The sequence below is a fragment of the Pimephales promelas genome, chromosome 17 (genome assembly GCF_988280905.1).
Source record: "Pimephales promelas chromosome 17, fPimPro1.hap1.1, whole genome shotgun sequence".
Classification (NCBI taxonomy): Eukaryota; Metazoa; Chordata; class Actinopteri; order Cypriniformes; family Leuciscidae; genus Pimephales; species Pimephales promelas.
This window is the reverse complement of record NC_142785.1, coordinates 24,660,729-24,684,890: the sequence shown is the minus strand read 5'-3', so window position 1 is coordinate 24,684,890 and position 24,162 is coordinate 24,660,729. Positions and strand designations below refer to the sequence as shown.

The 24,162-nt window shown below is 37.6% G+C and overlaps 1 protein-coding gene across 3 annotated transcripts in view; it reads left to right on the top strand.

The window, feature by feature from the left end:
* Positions 1-24,162, top strand: part of vti1a (vesicle transport through interaction with t-SNAREs 1A) — a 125,030-nt gene that overhangs the window by 57,856 nt on the left and 43,012 nt on the right. For all 3 annotated transcript variants that reach the window (XM_039665075.2, XM_039665073.2, XM_039665074.2), the window contains one exon: positions 20,288-20,358. In XM_039665075.2, coding sequence (XP_039521009.1) covers positions 20,288-20,358 — 71 coding nt within the window. The remainder of the gene's footprint in view (positions 1-20,287; positions 20,359-24,162) is intronic.

Below are 24,162 nucleotides of genomic sequence, written 5' to 3'. Positions count from 1 at the left end.
CACCTTTTTTCGTCATTCCCTTCTGCCTACAGTTAAACTGTAAATACAGTGTAGCAGTGCAGACTGTGTTGTAGTTCATTATAATGGGGGCGTCCAGTGATATGCCACATCTCTTTTAAGTGTATTATTAAAATAGCTGTATTTTTATATTTGAGTAATGGCTGCTGAAAATTCAGCTTTCCCCATAGCAGGAATAAATTCAATCTTTTAAATATGTTAAAATGGAAAACTATTATTTTAAGTTGTAAAAATACAGTTTTTAATGTATTTTTTAATAAAATAAATGCCACCTTGGTGAACATAAGTCCTCTCTCAAAAACATCCCCACCGACCCCAAACTTCTATGGTAGTCTAGTAGCAGTGGTTATTAGTTAGTGCACATTTGAATACTAATTACAAATCAAGTATCATTACTATTAGCAGGTCATTTTGTACACTGACCCCTGTACAAACTTTGACAACATTGATCATGCCCTATTGAAGAGCAATCAGCGTTTACTGTATCTTGTTTTGGATTACAAATACAGATGTCTGTAGTTCAAATGACAGTCATTACAGATTGTGATGGGCTTGTAAGCAGTCTGGGAGCAGTTGGTTGTTCCAGGTCTTCAGGTGTCTGTATTACATCAAATCCTTCACTCCATTGGGAGCAAAGACTTGTCTGATTAACAGGCTTTTGATGTGGATCGGCAAGTGGCCTGAAAGCTCTAATAACTCTATATGCATCAACCAGGCCACATGACACCAGAGAGTGTGTGTATATGTTTCCAGGTAGAGTGTGTTCTCTGGACTTTGGCCTGTGGCATTGCTGTGGTTGCCGACGCCAAGAGCGGATGCAGCTCTGGGAGGTGTTCCGGCACTTCCTCCTCCTCAAAGCTCTCAGCGTGTCCCGACAGAGCTCATTAAAGCCGACTTCAGCTTCATTTAATCCATTTTTTATATCTAAAAAAAAAAAATTCAGCCATGATCTTAAATCTTTGCTAATTTAAGCTTTGGAGGAAGACGGACGATGATGCTCTGAACCTTGATGTTTTGAACGACATCTGAGATTTACATTGGAATTAGTTGTAGTGTATCAATGTCCGGGCGAGGAGGATCTTCCCAAATGGGCTTTCTTTCTCGTCTTCTGGACCCGGAGTTGGGCTTGCTCTTCATTCCTGGTGGGAGAATTATTAGTTTTTGCTTAATTTAGCATGGAGAAAAACATGACTCTCACCATTCCCTTTTAATTATATATCTCAGTAGTTCCACTTTGGGAAAGTTTCATTTGTACCACTGGGCTTGGTGTGCAGTTTTTCGGATCGCTTTCGTATCCCTGTGGTTCTCTTAAGATCAGATCCATGTATCCATGCTAACCAACACAGTAGAATAGCACAGCTTTCTGAATGTAATAGCATCTGTTTCACATTGGTAGCAGCTATATGAATGTTTCACAAACAGGCAGGAAGAACACATGCCTTCAGTGCTGTGAGATGTTTTAGCTCCCTTCTCCTGTCAAACCTACTTTCTTTTGCTTTTTGTATTGACTGTATAATTTACAATGGTTGAAATGTTAACGGCTTCACATCGTGGCCGCATTACCACCTTAGGTGTGCATTATTTTCAACGACCCATTGTCATTTATTCCTTATTATATTATATTATATTATATTATGATCACACTTGAGATTATGGTTCAATTCTCACTATTTACTAACTATTAACTACAACATTTGACTCCTAATTACTGCTTATTAGTAGGGATGTAACTATTCACTCGCAACCAGTTGAAAATCGATAAAAATGTGTGATGGTTCAAGTCAGTTGCGTTTACTGTATAGCCTACTGTGAAGTTGTGAACCTCGCTTTACAGGCACAATAGCAGTGAGCACACACTGGCTTCAAGCTAGCGAGTGTTTTCACATCATTCATGGAACTTGATCTTTTTGTGAACCAAGCTCAACTTCCATATGAATGAACTGAAAACGTGTATATGATATATATAAATGTAATATTTATACACGTTATGTTAGATGCGATTTAATCACGATTAATCGACTAGACAGCACTAATTATAGTGTATTATATTATATTATATTATATTATATTATATTATATTATATTATATTATATTATATTATATTATATTATATTATATTATATTATATTATATTATATTATATTATATTATCGAGGGCTTGGAGCCAGAGGGGCGTAAGTGGCATTTTTATCTGAGATCAAACTGTATTGAATAAAGCAACAAAAAGGCGTATTTGACTTTTTGTTTTTTTGAAAATGTTTTAGAACATATTCATTGTGTTAATATGCCATACATTTTTTTACTTAAATACTAGTTTCATGTAAGTATGCCTGTGGTTGCAATGTTTGTGGTTTAAGTATAATAATACAGGTGATTGTAGCATGGTCAAAATTGTGTTTTGTCTTTCATGTAAAGTTTGTTAAAAGCCACTTACGCCCTTCTGGCTCCAAGCCCATTATATTATATTATATTATATTATATTATATTATATTATATTATATTATATTATATTATATTATATTATATTATATTATATTATATTATATTAATTATATTATATTATATTATATTATATTATATTATATTATATTATATTATATGATTGTATGTTTATTTATTTATTTATTTATTTATTTTTGGCCACACAGACCACCCCTGAGGCTAGCAGAAGTACATAGGGGCTGTAGACAATCTCTGTATGGAATCCCTGATGTGGAGGAATTTTTAAGCAGCACGTCCTCACCCTCGTTAGCCCCACTGGCGTCTCTTGACAGGGGTGGGCACTTCTCCAGGGGTTGGGGTACTATGCCAGCTCAGGCCAGGACACTGTTTCACCCTAAGTGAGCCCCCTGTCAGTGGCCCCTGCTACGGTCACCGCATAGCAGGGAGCAGGGGCCTGTCATGCGTCAGCACCAATTACAATCAGCTGTAACACACCACAGCTAATGCAGCCACCCCAAGTAATTTACTGCCACACTATTTTGCTTTCTAGCACACATAAATGCAAAATCAGAACAATCAAATAGCAGTTTTTGCCTGTAGTGTAATGTATTAAAGGACCGGAAATACACACAAACGTATGCGTTTTGCTTCCTGAATGAAAAGAGCATTAAAGTGCTACACTTTTTCAGTTCAATAGATAACACGTGCTTACAGACTTTGCCAGATTGGAAGGCCGTCCTTTATTCGTGAAGTCAAACACGTTCTTTTTGACTTTAACACACTCAGCAGATATGTGGTGAAAAAAAATTATCTTTTGAGTTTACTTGACTTCCTTTAGCTCTCTCCATTTCTCTGAGTTGGGACTAATACAAAGAGACCTGTTTACATTAACCTTCAGAAATGTTCTCCCTGTGAGTGAAAGTAGATTGAACGTGCTCTCTTGTTGCTTTATATGATATGGTTTTGTGCTGGGCCAAGCAATTACATAAGAGAACTGGTTTCCAGGACAAAAGAGCCCTTACCTTGGTACAGTACAATTGCTTAAATTCCCACTAAACTATAAAAGATCAATTAATAAATAAAGGCTGAAAAGGTGGAAAGTGAGAAGGATGTATGAAAAGAGCCGTGATATGAATATGATGCATGGAAGGATATGTACGGTTTCATTTAAAGTGAAGACCGAAACCCTGAAGCCAGACTTTTTTTAATTGTAATGTGAACAACCAATTCACCTTTTGTCTGACTCCCAAGTCCTATCTCCATCCAGTGGAAGAACAATGTGTGGTTTTGGTAGGCAGAGTCCGGAGACAGTTACGTCTTTGTTAGGTGATGTTCGGGGCAGCTTGTGGTCCTGGTACTGGATTTTGTTTGTGAGGCTGTTGTCAGTCCATAAACAGCAGCGTATCACTGACAGCAGGGCCTCTGTCTTGCATGACCACACAGCTGTTGTCTCGCAGATCTGTGTGTCACTCACTGTGTGTGTGTCCAGCAGTGACTGTGTGCATGTTCTTCTGTGAGTTTCCTCTCATTTTACTAAATTAAAGAGATAGTTTACACAAATTAAAATTCTGTCATCATCTATTCTACTTAACCCCATGTTATCTACCATTTAAAGTAGTTAATACAACTTGTACACTTTACTTTTCTGAATCTACACAAGAGATTTGTTCAAGTAGTTCCTGAAATTATTTTACTCTATTCTCAGCTGTAGTTTTATGTGTCTCTTTAGGTTTATACAGTACTTTGTTCGGTGGGTAGAAACAAGTCAATGTCAACTTAATATAGATAATATTTACATTTTAAGCTGTAAATGGGTCTTTATGCATAGCTTCTTTTGTTTTATAAAACGGATAGCTCCAGTCCTTAATTCTGATTGGTTGAGCTGCGTGATACACCGGTGACAAAAAAACTATGTCAAATAAATCAAGTTAAATATGATCCAAGTGACATGACCTCATCGTCTAGTTTGTCTTAACTACTGTGAATGTGTTAATGACAAAAAAAAATTGCCTATTTAACTTACTTGGTGATTCCACGAGATAGTGGTAGACTACGTGGGGTCATTAGTCCAGTTTTGGACCATTTCAATGGGACACCTCTGTAACCCCGTATCCAGTAGCTTCTTTAAGTTTGTGCCATTTTTGCTATCAAGAAACTTTGCAGATCTAGGGCGAGTTCTGTTCTCAGGGGAATGCGTTTGTTTTACCCAAAAAAGGGGCGTTACCCTTCGATGACACAAAATTAGCATTGGTCTATAACCAAGCGCCAACATTCTAATCTGAAAAATGAAAATAAATGCGTAAATGCGAAAAACTGCAATACATCGAAAATCCGCTAGGGGCAGGTCCTAAAAGGGAGTAAATGTTCATAGACCCCATGTTAAAATGTTTTTTACAGGTTGGTCCCATAGACCTTTATTGTATTTTTCGATAGGTTCCGAGTGCGTGACAACTGTGAGTGAATTTTTGTGAGTGAATCATAACACCTCTGTATCCTTTCTGAACATTTGTATTTGTAACTATCATATAAGATGGGTTGCTCTACTATAAACTGTACTAATCGACACTGTAGGAGTACTTTGCTCCATTTTTTTCCGGTAAGAGACTTTCCACTACTATTTCGTGTAGTTAGCACTATTTACAGTAGCATCAATGTTTGTGGGCAGTGGCACTGCAACAGTTAGCATTAAATCACCTCAGATAAGTTAGCTTCCAAGGTACTTTACCTGCGGATATAACTGACTTTTGAAACACTGTAAATGCTTCTGCCAAATGAATAAATGTAACATAAGAATAGACTGATATGTCCCACGTTGGAGTGTTTTTCAGCAGCTTTGCAGTGATAGTAGTAGCCATAGACTGTAAAAAGTAGCCTAGTCTGCCAGTCGATCTTGTCGACACGTCCACCTGTCGGCTCAGTCTCACAGAAAGCCCGCCCTTTTACCCATATATGGATTGGCCAGAAGGTGGGCGGGGTTAGGATTTCCCAAAATCCCTCAAAATCAGCTATAACATTTATATTTTTTGTTGCTTGTTTTTATTTTATGAAGTACAGTTTATGGAGTAACTGTTTATTAAAGCAATAAGCCCCTTGAAGCCATGTTTTACGGTGGATTTAGAGCAGCCACTGATAAATCCACTTTAAAACTCGTCTGCGCAGGGCTTATTGCTTTAGTAAAGGGAGTCCCTTTAGTCTCATATAGTATTTTGAGTCTGTGGCATCAAAAAGTTAGTTCTCTTGACACACCATTTACTTTGATTGAATGGTAAATAACAGCCAGGGCATTCTTCACAATTTCTCAATTTGCATTCCTCGGATGAAAGAAAGTCGTGCAGGTTTTGTATGACACGAGAGTAAGTAAAAGTATATCACTTGTGTAGAAGTATATAGAATGTGCATGGTGAAAGACCTACAAACTGACTTGTCTGTGTGAATCTTTAATATAGCTGTAGCACATTAAGTCTCTTTGTGTGTATGTGTGTGTCCCGACTGGCCCTGCAAGTGTTACACCTGTACTATGGCTTTGAGATGCGATGTCTGCGGGAAGTCCTGATGAAACCATGTCTTCTCTTCACGTCAGTCACGCTGGGGTCACATTCCATCATGCTGACTAGAGAGAGAGTGTGTGTGTGTGTGTGTGTGTGTGTGTGTGGCAACAGGCTGCTGTGAGTGGAACCAAACTCATCACTTCTTCCTGCCCACTGATCCACACAACATAAAGGAAAGGTGGGCTCTGTTAGATGGCATGTATTATTCATGTAAGTGGTAAAGGTATATGCGTTTTGTTATTACCCACATTGTGCCTCAGTGCTTTGGTGGAGTTGGCCCCACAGTCACATCCCAGACACCCGTGGGGATCCACTCCTGCATAAAACCAACGACCACCACCGACCAACTTCAAAAAACATAAGCAAATTATTTTTGTTCAACTGCGACCATGACAATGTGTAACTCTCTGTAATAGATTAAAAGTACAAGTGTGAAAAAAAGATGAAGACAAAAGCAAGGAGGCAGACGGAGGGATTTGAAAAGGACAGCGACAGAGTTGACAATTGAGTTATAATATCCTGTCCTTTATGAATAATTAATTTGATGGCCCCCCACTCTCAGAAGTTAGATTAAATTAGTTCTGCCATGTCTAAAAAGTTAGATATGCTTCATTAGTGGATGAGATGGCAGGGAGGTTGCTTGGCCTGTCAGGGCTGTTGCAGTTAATTTAGGATTTTTTTTTTTTTTAACCTCACTTCCACTGATTACACAGCAACATTTATTCGGAATGGGTGATATTCGCTCTTGCATTTAACTACATTTAAAACCATGCAGATCCCTCAGCAGCTCTTCACTGCATTGCAACACACAATTGAATTGTTTCAGCGTAATGCTTCTCTTATGAAGATGGCCTATAGGTTGTCTGTGGTTAGTCAGGTGTTTCTTCGACTTAGGGCACTTTTATGATTGCTTTATTTATCAATTGATTATTTTTACTTTATATGAAGATCATAATAAAACAGACTTGGAAACTTTTTACCAAGCTTTCATCACTTATCATTCAAGTATTTAATGTTTCACCTTCGTCCTAGACCTAGACTTTTAATATTTATCTTGTGAAGTAGTTTTTCTTTCTTCCCCTTTCCCCAAAATGACTGCCTGTTTGTGGCTTCATTTTAACAACATGAATTTTTTTTTTAAAAAATATCATGTTTTAAAATCAAATCAGTGTACTAGGCTGCCAAGGAGACTACAGTGTCAGTGAAAAGCTTGAGATGAAATACGAAACGTGATGAAAGCAATGAAAAACCCAAAGTAAATATCACTTGTGCATAGTATGTTTTGTTGTGCTTTGTTTCAAATCAAAAGTATGAACATATTATTTAATTGTGTGTATTTAGTATACATAAAAAGTAGCTGTGAAATTACTCATAGAGAGGCCATTAATAAAAAAAAGACATTTCCATCACAATGTTTCCTACTTTCTTTACTTCCATACAAAAATGACAGAATGAGAAAAGTGCGAGTGTTCTAAATACCAAAAATGCCCTTAGTTAAAGAAACACCTAAATTCATGATATTTATAAACTTTTTATTGTTTTTTCACAGCCCTGTTTTATCAATGTGTCTTCACTTGAATTTTAGTATCATCTGTTCAGTTTTACCTTGACTGTCTGCAACAGTGCATACCATTTGTGATTTGGTTGATTACGTTTCATTCAGAAAACATTGTGTAGTCTCAGGAGTCAGTGCACAAGGAAGAGATTTGTGCCGCTAAATCAGTAGAGGTCATTTCATTTTAACAGACTCTTCAGCCACTTACTTTTTTTTTATTATTATTCTTCCTCCGCAGTTGTGCTCATTGTATGTTGTAAGTATTTTAAGAACCTCAGGAATATTGTTATGAAGGAAAAAATTATTAAAGATTAAATGCACTTTGACATTCCTTGGATTCAAATCCGTTTTTCCATTATGGTTAAAACCTAACCACGAATATAGATTGTGTAGACCTCTGTGCTGATGTTATGTTGTGTATTTTCACTCTGGCATCTGACAATAATGTCTCTTCATCAGGCTAGTCGTGGCCATTGTTAAATGAGCCGCATGATGCGTCTCTTTTGTGCGGTCCCGCCATGCCTCATCTCCTCCTTATAATAGCGTTTTTATTTGCTGTTCTCTAGAGATGGGAAGTGTGCTGGTATTAACCTAAAGAAACAGACAAACTGGTGTTTGGCCTGATAAAGCGGTAGTGTTCTGGCAAGCTGACACCTCGCCTGTTGTGATTGGAAAAAAAAATTCCAGAGAAACCTTAAAAAAACAAACAAACAAAAAACAGAAGGACAAGTACATTTTGGATGCCCATCCCCACCAAAACCAGGTGAAGACCATGATATTTTAAGCTAGAAAAGACGAGTCTGCACAGACATTAATGAATGGCGGGTGTGAAATGTTTTTTTTTTTATATATACACTAAAGTGCAATAAACATATAATCATATAATACTACGAAAGATACATTTTAGACATAAAATTGCTAATTATTTTGTCTTTTTTTCTCCACCAGCTAAAATCGTCAGTCTTAGTGCATCTCCTAGAAATTCAAAGTAGTGCTGTTTTTTATGAATCTGTTAAATGTTTAATTCAGTTACTCACTTGTTTCATTCCTGAATCAAATCATCTGTGTTTTTAAATGTTGAGTGAATGCTTAAGTGACTCACTCACAAAGACACCCGTTTTATTTTCTGAATGAAATGTGGTCTTGAGCGAATCGGTTGAATGAAAGATGATGTGAATAATTTGTCACCACAGACTCTCAAAGTTATTGAATATTGGTAGAATGACTACAGTGGAAAGAAATCATAAAGTTCTTAAACTTGTGTTAATGTCATTACAGAAGTTTCCAAAGTGTTTAACAAAAATGTCACAGCTTAAAAACATCAATTTACATCAAGTGAGTTACGTCTCGATCTCCCCAGGTTTCCATAAAGCTTTGCTCATCTAATTTTTAAAAGGTTCTTAGTTTGAAGTTTAAAAAAAGAAAAAAAATTGGTTCCATTTCAATCGCAGCTTTATGTAAGTTGATCGGTAAACATGTTTAACGAGTGCATTTTCTTGTGTGTTATGAGACAACTGTTTGGCTCATGAGTATTAATGAACTCAAAGTTGGAGTGGGAGAATCCCTAAGTGTTGGTAACTGTCAGATTCTGTCAGCGCTACGAATCCTAACAGCACAAAGTAACGTGCCGCCGTGTGCTTCCGATTCAAACTCATGTTTGATGTCTTGCTTTCACGCCCTCCATTTCGGCTTAAGCCAAATTACTGCAGACAGTCCTAATTCTCCAGAGAATTTTGTTTGTTTTGTGAGAATACATATTTTCCCATACGTCGCTGATGTATTAAGCAGCATATAAGTGGAGAGAGAGCTATATTTTTTGCTCTGGTTATGGCTGAGTCTTTGTAAGAAACCTGACATGGCTTTGTGAAGATGTTCTAAATAATGAAGCACAAACTGAGGACCCCCGAATCCTTGGAGAACTCTGCTGTCCCGCAGAGATCAGTCTCTCACAGGCATAATCGCCAGCGTCTCTCCTCTGCTTTTTGTTTTATAGGTCAGAGTGCGAAGGAGCCATTTTTTTTTTTGTATTTCAACACTACTAGAAAGAACAACCTTGTAATTCAAATCTCTGTAACATAATAACATTAAGTCGTTAAAAGGAAAGTTTTCCCAAAATGAAAATTCTGTCAACATGCCTTTTTTTTATGAAACACAAAAGAAGACTCTTTTTTCTTCTTTTTTGCTCCATACAGTGAAAGTCGGTGGAGTCCAATGTTGTTCTACTCCTTTGAATTTCATTGAATGCATGAAGAGTTGAAACATTCTTAAAACCAACATCTTTTTGCCTAAGTTTGGAACAACTTTTACATTTTAAAAGTATAGTTTTTATGTGAACTACCTTTTTTTCTGCTACTTGCCATGAATCATATAACCTGTGAGTGCTTTGTGGCAACTTCCTTTTCTTACAGAGTAGGTAACGAGAATACTGGACCAAACATGATTGTGTGAGGTCAGGGAAACTTTTTATTTCAGGTGAACCATTCCAAGCCCAACTGACCACCTGTAGTTTGAAAGAGCATTGTTCTTTTAACTCGATGCACATGAATGGGTTGTTCTGTATGTACCATTCAGAGATTCGTTCTTTAATATGAATCTGTACTATCAGATAACGAGTATTCAGTCTCACTGTTCCCTTTGTTTTGAGTGGATTACTGTGGGAAGGAGGAAACATTTAAACAAAACTCAACGGATTGATGGATTCATTTAAAAAGAGAGAAAACTGAAATCAGTAGGTGTTTAAATGTGCTAAAGTTTTGAGTGCTGCTCTTGGGGGCGGCTGTCAGAACATGCAAATGAGGGTGACGGCACATTGTTTTGACAAATATAATTAAGGTGTTTCAATTTGGAGTCCTACGATACACAGGACCGCAGAGCTCCCCAAGCGCTCTGCTAATTGTGAAGATTGCTTTTAAGATCTGAATGCTCGTTGGGTTTTTGTTTGCTTTTTTTTTTTCTTCTTATTGGATAATGAACTGTTAGGAAGTGTTAGATCTTGGCATCGTTTCGACTGAGGTTTTTGTCAGAGATAGGCAGGGATGAACACCCTGAGGTGTTGTGTTTTACAGATAATTAAAAGGAAAAATTTGTGTTTGGCTGTTTGATCTGCCTGTCAACTTTCTGATTAGAGGCGTTACAGGCTTTAATCAACAGTAATGGGATCATTAACGTTCCTAAACTGTTTAAAAGAACGTCAGGATTTACTTCCAGTCCGACACATTGGAGCTCGTGAGTCTGGAAGGGTGTGAAGTTTGCTGGTGTTCAGTAAATGATGTGCAGCATGTGATTAGGAGGAAGTGAGGTGATTCCTAAGAGCAGACCTCCCACTGCAGCAGCCACGCCAGCTTGCGTTTATCTGTTTCTCACTTCTTCCACTGTCTCTCTCATTTTGCTCTTTTACGCTCTTACAGCACATATTTCCCATTCCCATCCCATATTTTGTATTTGATAGCGCCCTTTTCATCTGAATCCGTGACATTGTCAGCCTAAAAATGCGGATTGTCACACGGAAGTATTCTGATGTGATCCTTGTTTATTATGACATATGAAGACGAATGCATGTTTCTTCCTTTCTTTGAACAGCAGTGACTGTACACAAAGAGTAATCTTTTGGCCCGGCCCTCTTTGCTCTGAAAGAGATGGGGGGAAAAAAATGCAAAAAAAAATAAAGTGGCAGCACATACATCAATATTAATAAAGTCAACTGACAGTGTACCACTGTTTATTAATTTCGCTCGGTCACGTTTGGTGCACATTTCAGCTCAACTGGGGCCTAATCTGCACGAAGAAATCATTTCCTGCTCTGAAAGAATGAAGTGAACGAGTGAATTTGATGGGTGAGGATTGACCCGCGGTAGATGTATGGCTCTCCAGTGGCCCATGGAAACTCTGCCTGTTTAATTGAGGAACCTGAAAGCAGTGGGCAGCCGGCACTTTTTGTAAGCGAGGCAATCAAGACCTGCCCCAGACTCTATTAGTTTTCATTTGGATGCTTCAGTAATGCCAGTTGATTCAATTAAAGCACTTTGCTGAAACAAGAATAAAAAAAATAAAAATACTAACCACCTTTCCCACCCACTGTGTCAACAGCATTTAGGTTTTACTGTAAGGGCTGTTGTTTGGGCTGTGTTAGGTTGAAAAACAATGGCGTTTATCATAAATTGTTCTCCTTTTTCTCTTAGTTTGATGACAATTTATGGGTGATTGTTCAATCATCTATACTTTTGACTACTTAAAATCTTGGAAATGCTACTAATGTATGTTAAAATGATCACATTTGCTGCAATAAAGATATGATTGCTCACAAATGATTAAATATACCATTGTAAAAAAGTTTGAATACTATGTCAGATGTGTTTTGAAGGCTTTGTGGCCTACGTGACTGAGAAATAATAATTACAAAGGTCAAACACGCGTCTGAGAAAGTCTTGTGGCACACTGTGCAGTTTTTGCAGATGACGATATCAAACCATTATTAAAATGTGTGAAATAAATATATCACTTGGAAGCATCAACCTCTGGGAAAGAGTTGATTGTCCTTTAAAAATGTTACATCTTGCCTCTGAAAAAGGTTGACCATCAGGATTCCATTATTAGAAAGGTTAGAGAAGTATTTTTTTTTTCCAAAAAAGTTAAATGTTTACATAGAAATACCAAATAAGTTTTAATTTTAACTAATTATAGAGGGACGTTTGAAAGTCTGGTCACCAAATTGGAACATATCTGGCAAGTTTAACATTTTTAGCTTTCTATAAATGTTTTTTTTTTTTTAAATAAGTTATTATAGGCTATCCTTTTTTCCATTTTAAATTTTCTTTTTTATTTCTTCTTTATATAGGCCAAAAAGTTCTAAAAACCGAAGAATCACGTCATCTTCCGCTATTCTGATACAGGAGTGGTTTGATGTTTATAGGATGTGATTCTCATCTTTGTTTGTTTTTGAGTTCATAGGGGCATTCAGCTATTGAACCCATTCTCCAGCATGCCTTGTCCTCCGGTCCTTCCATAGGCACTGATAGAGTCTTCCCTTTCAAAGCTCGATCTTGGAAGAATGGAAGAAGGAGGGGAAATCAGTGTTCATTTTCTCTGTCCTCCCTCCCCAGCTTAAACAAATGGTTCTATTAGCGCATACTCTCCCTCTGGCATGGTCATTCATACCCATTAAACCTTTGTCTTATCAGCCAAGAAGCCTTAACATCTCCACGCATAGCAATCGGCAGTGATCTGGCCTTTAGAAGAGTGTGTGAGATGTGCTGTGTGAGAGAGAGAGACTGAGTGAGAGAGAAGATAATGATTAATAGGGAAAGTTGAGTGGCCGGCTAATAAAGATTTGTCTTAATCAGAAGTGATTTGTCAGAGCAGAAGCGCGGCAGGGTCAGGGCTGAGCCAATGAATAAAACAGAGCCCAGTGGAGTGAAAAAAGGCCAGTGAAATAGGGCCTGATTACCCAGCGCTTGCTCTTGCGCAGACAGGCCGTGGCCCTTACCTTATTTCTCTTCATCTTTCTCATTCATTCCTCTGAAACCAATATATTCTCTTGATGTCCATATCATTCCATCAGTCCTCTGTCTATCGAGGCTGTTAAACACATACTTGTGTCCTTATCGTGGTTTCGAGCAAGTTTAACTGCATTTGTATTTAAAACACCTCGAGTTGAGGTGTTAAAAATGCTCAGTTGATGCTGACTATGTATGTAAAACACCAAAATAGCATAATAGAAGAGTTCATATGTCTTGTGCACTATATTCGATGTATTCTGAAGCCATACGGTAGATTTTAATGATAAGATTCACAATGTGGACTGAATCATTTGTTTACAATGATCCAACTTACTGTTCTATTGCTAGTTATTTATAATTATTAAACTTAATAATATTCCAAATTTAAATGGAATCATTTGTTTTTAAAGCCAACTTCCACTAAACATGGGAACAGATTAGTGAGCGTATTGTTCTTTTGCACCAGTTCTTGTCAGAGTACTACTACACTCTCAGAAAAGCGGTCACTGGGGCTGTACCTTTTCAAAAGGTACACTTTTGTACCCAAAGGCTGCATATTGGTACCTTAGTGGTACATTTAAGCAACTAAAATGTATATATTAACACCTAAAATGTACATATTAGCACCTAAAATGTACTTAGCTCCTGAAATGTACATATTAACACTTAAAATGTACATATTAGCACTTAAAATATACATATTAGGACCTAAAATGAACATATATTAGGACGTAAAATGAACATATTAGGACCTAAAATGGACATATTTGCGCCTAAAATATACATATTTGCGCCTAAAATGTACATATTAACAACTAAAATGTACATATTAGCACCTTAAATGGACAAAAGTGTAGATGATTTATTTCAGAAGTTTTTGACGATTGAAGAAAGAAAATCATTTGGGTTTGGGCTGGTAAATAATGACAGAATTTTCTTTTTTTTTTAAATTGTTTCTTCATTCTACAACAGAGCTCAAGTTTGGTGCGGTCAGCAGTTGAATACTGTTAACAAATAACAAGAATAATAAAAGTGCCATCAGCACTTTGCTTCCAGACAGGGGAATAACTTGTCTAAAATTAAGAGAAAGGAACTGTGTTTCTGCGTTACTCTTTGTGTGTGTGTGTGTGTGTGTGTGTGTGTGTGTGTCTTTTGTGGGACAGTCAGTGTTAGACCTGCCTTTACTCTTCCCATGGGCGCTTTTGCTCTCATTTGGCTGTGTCTGTGGATTGTGTCCAGATAGAAGTGTGTGTGGTAACCTTCAAAAAGTGGCTGGAACTCTGTAATAAAAAGCAGTCCGGAGCCTGGGAGTGAGCCTGTGTCAGGGCTTGTACCCTTTCAGCTCTGGGGACAGACAGAGGGCTTCAGACAACTCAGAGAGGACTCACACTCAAACAGCTGCTGTAAAATTGATGATGTGCCCAATTATACGTGTCTGCTGAGGGGAGGTGGATGGACAGATATAAGGACGATGGAACGAAGAGGTGGAAAACGCTTCTTCCCCGGTGTGTTCTGCCTCCATCTTACTGCCAACGGCAGGCAGGAAGAGGGGATGAAAACGAGTGACATTCGGACCTCCGAGATGTCCTGAGTGATTTGATGTTCCTGCAGGCCAAGCTCAAAGGCAGACAGGCACGGTCAGTCACAGAAGGGAAAGACAGACAGACCGGAAGATGAAAGAAACTTCGACTGCACTAACACAATGTTTTCGGTGGTGTGGGGTGAAAGGGAAAGTATTAATGTGGAAGCAAAACTCGGAATTAAAGGAAAAAGACGATAAAAATAAATAAACAACATATTGTGGAAATACTGATTATTAAAGACTCTTTGAACGCGTCAAGGTGTTTTTGAGACTTTTCGTGCCGAATCACAAGAGGCTGGTAATCGATAGAGATTTTCAGATTTTGTTTCGTTTCTGACTAGTTTCATTTATGATGTCCATTTTGCTTGCATTATTTGCCTTATCTAGTGTTGTAAACCAGAACATAAAAGTGATTGTTTGGGGATTCACCGGTCATGTTGTATGTTTTAGAGTCACTAAAAAGATCTGATTAATAAGCGTCATTCATTTTGGGAATTAGACTCGTTTTTGATTCAATAAATATAACTAGTTGGTTTGACAGATTCACTTTGTATGTTTGTTTCTGCATGCAGCCCATGAAGACAATACAATAGAAAGACGTTCCTAGACACTATTTTGCGGTCTTTTTATTAGTTTACATACAATACAGATTGTAAACCACTGTCATATGATTTATTTTTTTCTTTTGCCATGGCTGCTGAAAAGTGGCGCAGGAAACATTCCAGTGAACCTTGTTACATTACGGAAATATTAAAGTAATACATGGCTCAATTATGCCATGTTGAGATCATTTTGAATTTAAAGAATCAATATTAAATGATATATGAATGATGTTTAAATGATGATTGCGATTTATTTAGAAAATGTATATTTTTACCCAGCCCCCCAATACTTCAAAATGTAATGAACATCACAGTACATGTCACAACTAATATATTGCAATGCATCACAATATTATAATTGGATCGCGATTCGCAATCAAAACTGTGCCAGATGCATGCAGATTTTTGTCTTTCAGCATGTACCAATGCTATATAATGTTATGCTCTCTATTCAAATTCAAAAGGATTTCACAGATTGATCTCAGGTCAATGTACTGTAATCCATACGATATATATTTTGACACATTGAATTCATTATTCGTATTTGTCATTTATTAAAAGCAGATGCTAGCTTGACTTCCTTGTGGGGTCCAAAATAGTGTTGCATTCATAAAGTAATGACCATCCTTTTCATCTATATTTTTGCATGTTTTGCTTGGCATTTATCCAGTTCTGTCTGATAGATAGAATTGCATTTTTCACTTCATCATTTGATCTGTGGGAAATTCAATTATGACCACATAAATCTTATATAGGCTAATATTGTGAGAAAGAATGCTAATCATTTGAAATATGATAGTATTGGCACAACCCTACTCGAATATAAAGCAGTCAGAGAGCAGAGGTCTTGTCTACAAGTGGTGGTCAGCAATCAATTAAAAAGTCTGCATTAAAACCAGCCCATCGGTAATGATTGTGCTGATATAGATTTTAGTAATATCCTTGTTAAATGGGCCTTGGGGATCTGGATCTTTAACTAGAGCAGGCCTGTGGAAAAGCTTGGCGTCAGGGTCATTTAAATTGTTAATAGGGCCTTAAACGGAGAAGAATATTTTATATCATTATGAGCACGTAAGCATGGGGTCTTTTTATTTATTTATTTAGTTTTTTTCTCCCTCATTCTCAAACGCCTGTTTTTCACAGCTACACCCTCAATTTACAGAATGTCAGCGTCCTCATTAAAGCGTGTGATAATTAATTAGCACCTCATTAAGTAGACATGTATCCAAAGTGATGCTTGCAAAAGAATAAATGACCATAATTCATGCTACGCTTCATGTGTATATGACCTGTGATATAGATATAATGCATTTTGCCGTCAGTATTTTGTGTTGTTTTATATAACAATTAAAACCTTTTTAATTCCGCTGTTAAAGGGATAGTTCACCCAAAAAATGAAAAATATGTCATTATTTTTCTCATGTTGGTCTAAACGCAAAAGATATGTTGGAATGAAAACCATTGTTTTTTGACCTCACAGACTTTCATACTTATGGGCAAAACCTGAAATCCTTCAAATATGTTCTTTTCTGTTTTGGAGAAGAACATGAGATCTTTTGAGATCATTTTAATTTTTGACCGTATTATACCTCTATGATGTCAAGTGATAAGTCAGCGAGAATGTCTACTAAGTTTTTCACTGTATTTTTTTTTTCTTCGTAGAAAAGGAATCAAGGGAAATCATGTTGTTTTCCCTTTCTCGCCGAGTGTTTGTTTTTCTCCTGCCAAACTCTCTCTGCCACATTCTTGTCTAAGTCTCAAATATACGAATAGAGAAGAGAGACAGATAGATCGGATTATTTGTGAAACATATAAACGGAGACAAACCGATATATTAAAAGAGGAAGAGAGCTGTGGAATTGTGGGTTGGTAAATTTCCTCCCACCCATGGGATGTGGTGTACACGCAGTTAATCGTCCAACAGTGTGTGTTTTTGTCTGTATGTGTGTGTGCTTTTGGAGCTCGTTCTTAATGGCAACATCAATTTGCGGTTCCACAACTAAGAGAAATATTTATCTTTGCGCTCATGCACAGGGGAAAGAGAAATCGGAGTCCATAATGTGTTTTACAGTGTGTTGGCCGCAGGAATATTACATTATACAGAGTTTGGTTTTAACAGCTTTTATTCTGTGTTTTTAGTGGCACATGAAGACACCATGGAACGGTTTTATGTAGTTAGTCAGCCAACCCATCTGTTTCTTGATTTTGTAGAAATGATTGTATGTACCTGCTCTATTTCCCCACTCGTGTTTCTTTTGTACTTGGCTTACATTGGACTGAGTCTTAACAGCAATTGGAATCAGTGGAGATTGAATAGGAGACCTTGATTCTGAATATCTTTATATCTATATCAAGAAAGCAGTTACAACACAAAGGCGTCAGAGAAATATGTCAATCAAAGTTTTAAATTGTACCATTGTCCATAGCAACTTCGCCCCCTCCCCCCTGTTTATTTATATCGCGTTGAGCTTAGATTATAGCGTGCTGACAGGATTGTTTCATTTGCGCTAGACCCCTTCATGTCAGCGGTCTCATCTATCATCTGAAGTGAAAAATGAGCAAGCGTGTCTGAGCGCATGTGTATTGCATTGTTGCCATTGTGGCCGTGTCACATTCATTTGTTTAAGGCCCCTTTCGCACTGGACAGAGACAGATAGCGGTGCTTAATTTTCTTTACACAAGATTTCCACTCACGGGTGGGCGGCAGCGTGTCTCGGGCTCGACGACCGTCAGTGGTTATGATGGTTATTAATATGTCGATTCGCTCTTTTAATCTGGTCTATCTGTCACATGCGCTGTGACTGCTCTATCTAATCTGAGTATCCTTCAGTCTGTCCTCAGTCTGATTGGAAATTAATGAAGGCGAGAGACGCGTGTGTAACCACATCTCGTGTCGGTCTTTCTCGTTCTCTGATATGCAGTGCAAGCGCAGATGTGGCCCGTACCTCTGTTCCTTGAGCGTCAAGCTGACTCTTTGAGAGCTGCACCTGTGTAGCGTAATCCAGTCATGAGTGTGTTGTTGACTCACAATTGTTTGGTGCATTTGAAAGCATGGCTTTGATCCACGCAAAGATTTTTCACTTCACTTTTTTTTTTTACTCCCTTCCTCTCCACACTGCTAATGTGGTTTTTACTCATAGTGAAAAGGGTTTTTCGGGAGGAAGGGAGGGTGGGATTTTTGTATTGTTCATTGTCTTTTCTTTTCCTTTTTTGACCCTTGGGATGTGAATATGACAGTGACCATGGACATGCTTGTCAGACGCCATGTACGAGATGTTTATCTAAGTGCGAGCGTATAAATGGGTGTACGTTTGTGACAGATGAAATGTGTTTGTAAGCAAGCAGCTGAATATTGCATGTGCCGTTCGAGCTCGGTGTGATGCGGCATGCTGGGATATGCAAAATATTTAAGACAGCATATTGGTGAGAAGGAGATGTAGTTTGAGATCCCTAGACATCAGAGATCCGGGTTGTAGCATGGTGTTGCTTGGTGGTTGCTATAGTTTTTGACTTTTTTTTTTCAAAGAACCCACTTCAAGTTTCTGAAATCCTGATATATCCCTACTTCACAAGTAGACAAAGTCAAAAAGTAAGACATGACAGTCAAAACAATGGCTATTTTGGGCTATTTTGCTTTCCATGGCATCACATGTTCACATGTGACCGATTTGCCACTGTTTCATTAAAGCATTGTTTTTTTTTTCTTTTATCTTGCAATTGGTGGTTCCCTTTCATTGTTAGTGTGTGTAGCCCTTTTTTAAGTTTTTCCCGGTCTAGAAAGAAAACATCCAAAATGTAAATGTATGTTTATTTTATTATACTTAATCTCTTTGCATCTGTAGATTTCAATTACGAAAAAAAAAAAAAAAGTTTGCTATAAAAATAAAAATAAAGTTTTTTCGGAAGGGTTTTACAGAATGTTTTGTTTATGGCCACGTTTACACAAAGCCGGGTATTTAGCGAAACGAATATTTTCCCCCTCTCCGTTTTCAAAAATAACATCGTTCACACACCCGCATAAATACGCCGTCGAGTGCCATCATAACTATGCCAAACCTATTGGCGGCACTGTAGGGAGAAGGATAAAGCCATGCAAGCCAATCAGAATCCTCAGAATCGACAAGAGAGAACCTAAAACGCGGTTTCTCCCAGTTCACACGACAACACATAACCAGCGTTTTCAGAAATCTCCACTTTGGCCGGAGTTTTTAGAAATAATCGTTTTCTGTTATAAAAACGGGTTTTCATGTAAACGAGAGGCCAAACCGCAGAGAAATATCTGCATTTTCCTTCGTGTGAACGGGACCTATATAACATTCACCTGAATTATGTATCATTTGTATTTCTAAAAAAAATACTGTTGGCAGTATTTATGGAGTTAGTATTTTTGTATTTATAGAGTTTATACAAAGAAATATCCAAAATCCGCTAAACGCAAATTACTCAAATATGTCACCAAAACTAACTTTATCTACTGTTCAGATTTCTGTTCTGGTTAGATAATGAATCATTTGCATATTCATTAAACAATTATCTTAAAGTACTGTGATTCAATAAACTGAGGAAAGTATGGCAATATCTATTAGTCAAACATTTTACACCATTCACCTGCAGTGCTTAATCCAAATTTAGGAATCTATTCGGCAAATGTTTCCATCGAAGTTTATGTGCAAGTCTTCCTACAGAATTAAAAAAAGAAACTTATTTTTAATAAATCCACTTTAAGCAATGTACAATATTTTTTTTTTGTCTTTTATGCCAGACAAAAAAAGGTCCACTGTCTATTTTCAGTAGTCTTACTATGTATTAATTACAGCTCACATAGAAGTCACTTTCAAACTAGGCAGCTTTCTGTTCTTGTTAGAAGCTAACTTGAACCTTTCGCTCTCTCTCAAGATTCCTGATCGTGTGGATTTCTATTAAAATGACTGGATGGCCCAGAAATAAATTCAAAGATCAGGAGTAAATGCACCTGCATCTTAAGACGGCCTAAACAATATTTTGTGGTTTTATCTTACCATGTCCCTCCTCTTATCCTCTACAGAGCAAGTGGGACAGGAGATCCTTGCCAACCTGAACAACGACCGTGAGAAGATTCAGAGATCCCGCGACCGGGTGAGTTTCCAGCCACAAACACACTCAAACTCCTCCTGAGACGGTCCTCGGGAGGCTACACTCAAACAGAACAAAAACACACACTTTTCTCACTAAGCAATTACGCAGGCTTACAAATACTTGACTTGATCAGATCTTGGCTCTTTGGGATGACACAAAGTGCCCTAGATCAGACACTTGACAAGAGGACAGGCGCACATTCAAGTGCAGGCAGTTAACACCAGATCGCACCTCTCACGCATTAGCATAGCAGGCCTGCTGGAGTGATTGATTGAATGTACAGAGAACAGAATGTTTGACACAGAGCACAGCACCAATAAGAAGCCTTTGTAGTTGTCCTGTCTCATGCAGTGAGGTCACGCATGATGCAAGACTGTCTAAACGGGCATAGATGGACAACAAACACCTCCGGACGGAACAAGGGTTTGTTCTCTGTTCTTCCGGCTGCTATAATTCTGAATGTCTTTCCGCAGCTATGTGTGACTGCTGGACACTGGATACTTTTCCTGCTATAATAAAAATTAATATTAGTCTAATTTGCAAATACATGGTAGTCCTTTTTTCCAGTTGATATAAAGCTGACTTTTAGTTTATCTAGATATAGCTGCCCTACAATAACTGCATTTCAATAGTTTTAAAATGTAAGACCTAAAAAGCTTTTTTGTTTGTTTGTAAAATGTATTTCTTAAAATGGTCTGCTTGAGCTATCACACACACACACATGGACATATGAAGAGTTCAGATGCAAAAGCCTCTAAATGCCATTTGAAATTTTCTTCTTTAATGATGATTTTTATCAAACTTGTATATTTAAGTTCAGTAAATTCACTTAAATGGCAATTAATGAAGATTTTTATCAAACTTGTATATTTAAGTTCAGTAATTTCACTTAAATAACAATTAATAGGTAATTATCATTGCCATTTAAGTGAATTTACTGAACTTAAATATACAAGTTTGATAAAAATCATCATTAAAGAAGAAAATTTCAAATGGCATTTAGAGGCTTTTGCATCTGAACTCTTCATATACAGTATACATGAATGTATATATACCCAGCCATATCGACTCACTGAGTTTGAAAGGTGATGATATAGATGGCTGTTGTGAGCTTTTTTTGAGTGTCACTTTTCCTACCAGGTATCAAATGTCTCTTTACGCATTCCATTTTTACTCCCCCCTCCTTACTTCAACCTATATTTGTTACTTTATCCTCTGCATGTATAATCGTTTTTACCTTTCCATGTCTCAGTCCATCCCTTCTATTTTGTTTGTCCCTGCCGTGTCCACTGTCATAGTCTTACCTCAGTCTGTTTTTCTCTCTCTCACCCTCTCTTTCTTTCCTAAAGACTGGTATAGAGAGCTCAGTCAGGGGCCTCTCTGATGGCTTCTTATGAAGGATGCTTAAAGATCACAACATGGCAGTTGGGCAGGCAGCTCATTTCAAAGGAAATAAAACATTTCCTTTCAAAGGTCTGCTGTCTATGGAGAATAGCTCTCCTTCCCTGGAGCCCCGACTGGCCCTCACACTTTAAAGACATTTTGCCGGGCAAGGAAAAATGGAGAGGAGAAAAGAAAAGAAAGCATGATAAGAAGACATTAGATGGAAAGAGCAATAAACTGCTTTTTGAGAGAAGGAAACTGCAGATGAAAGAGTTTTTGGAGTGTCTCTTAACAATCAGTTCACTCAGTCTCTTTCAAACAGACACACACAAACACTAAGAGAGACCTAGTGCCTTGCAAGCAGCTCTATTACTATTGCTCATCCTCAGTGAACAAGCATTTGAACAAGCCTCTAACCCTAACTTTGAGTTTGACGCATAACTTATCCCACACCTACTCGTTGATTAGTGCTATTATGATTACAAACAATCAGAATTAACAGTAAAATGAGTGGAAAAAGGACTCTTAATTCCACAGACTTCAGGTCATTCAACTCAATTCATGGTTTGGCTTCTTTGTTTCTAAGTGTAGCAATTTGATTTGCTTATACTAGCATTTCAAAATGGACCCAACATTGTCAATTAGGAACAAACTGCCACCTCATTGTTCAAAATGTTTGTGTGCCATTTGTGTTCAGCTCCAATTCGTCATTTCCGAATGTCAAAAGTAATGTTTTTTGAACTTTAAAAATAAGTTACAAATGACAAAAAAAACAAATACAATACAATAAAATACAAAAATAAAACACAAATGTTGACTTCAGGTTGTTTTCAGGTTTCGTAGTCCATATTCTTTACTCCGAGACATGGATTACATCATTGCAATGTTGGAAACCTGGTTTGGAAGACTTTGACTAGAAATTTTAAAACAGACCAAAATGTGTTATTCATATGAGCGGGAATCATAAAATTATTATAAGAAGTCACATAGATTAAATGATTATGAGAGTGTTGATTGACCAAATTTCATCTAAAATATCTTGCCTGTTTCTGGTTATGCTACAATAGTTGTTTGTGGTATTTTTCTTTATTTAGGTTTAGGCCTGCGTGACTTTGACTCTTTTAAATCTATTCAGTGAAATTCAGGCATAGAATCAAGCTACTGGGAATCATCTTACCAAGACCATTTGCTAGTCTGTAATCGGACTCTGTACTGGTAATCTCTTTTGTTGTGGGTCTTGTTCTGGCTTCCTAATTCACGGAGAGCTCCACCGTGTGTTTTCGTGCTGTCACAACTTTGACCAGAGAGTGAAACAGAGGGATTTTGGGAAAAGCCAAGGGAGCTCCCATGGGACACATCCATCGTTGAGAGAGACATCAGGCAGCTCTTGGGCTGTTGGTGATGCCAGAACCCAAACACGCCTAAAACCACATCTGTCCCTGAGCCTGCCCGCTAACATACACATACACACACGCACACACACACGTGTCCCCGCTGACTGTAAGAACAGAAAAGGAGGTTTTCTCAAGGAGGCCAGCCAGAGTCACGTATCTGACGGCTGCCAGAACTTTGGTTTTACTTCCATAGCAATGTCAGCATTCCTGAACTCATACACATCTCCAGATGGATGGCTTTTACTTATACAGTACGTCCCGCTACATGAGCCATATATTGAATGTTAAACATATACACATTTAAAAGAGAAAGGAAGTGTTTCAACAAACAGGAAATCAAGTTGAATGAAATGAAAGAAAGTTAATTTTAGTAGCTTCTCTCACTAATGTATACATTCTAAAGCGCCATTTAGATGGTAGTTGTTTTTCATGGGGTTGTAAGGTCCTTTCAACATTAGCAGGGGTTAGTCTGTGATTTTATTGTTGCCCAAATCCAGAATGTCAGTTTTTTTCTCCCACCACCCACGTAAAAATCCATGACTGAATTACTTATTGTTTTTTACAAACACCAAGTTTGTGCAGTAATTTAATTGCCGTCCGAATCCACAACACTGAGTTTACAAGAAGAGATCAGTTAAGAGTTCTCCGTTTAAATCCTTTTTGACCACTGCCGCGCGCTGTACAGTTGCGCTTCACTGTAATTTGGATGCATTTGAAAGATGTAGCCTATAATTTTATTGCTGAAATGCTGGAAATTATTTACAAGAACGATGTTTCATCACTGCTCAAAGGAGAATTAGATGACAAGCATGTAAATATTTAAAAATGGGCGTTTGTTATGGCAGCAATTATATACATGAAAATATAAACCAAGTAGCTTTATGTTTACCTCATGTACAGTGGGGTCAAAAAGTATTTAGTCAGCCACTGATTGTGCAAGTTCTCCTACTTAGAATGACGAGAGAGGTCTGTAATTTTCATCGTAGGTACACTTTAACTATGAGAGACAAAATGGAAAAAAATGTCA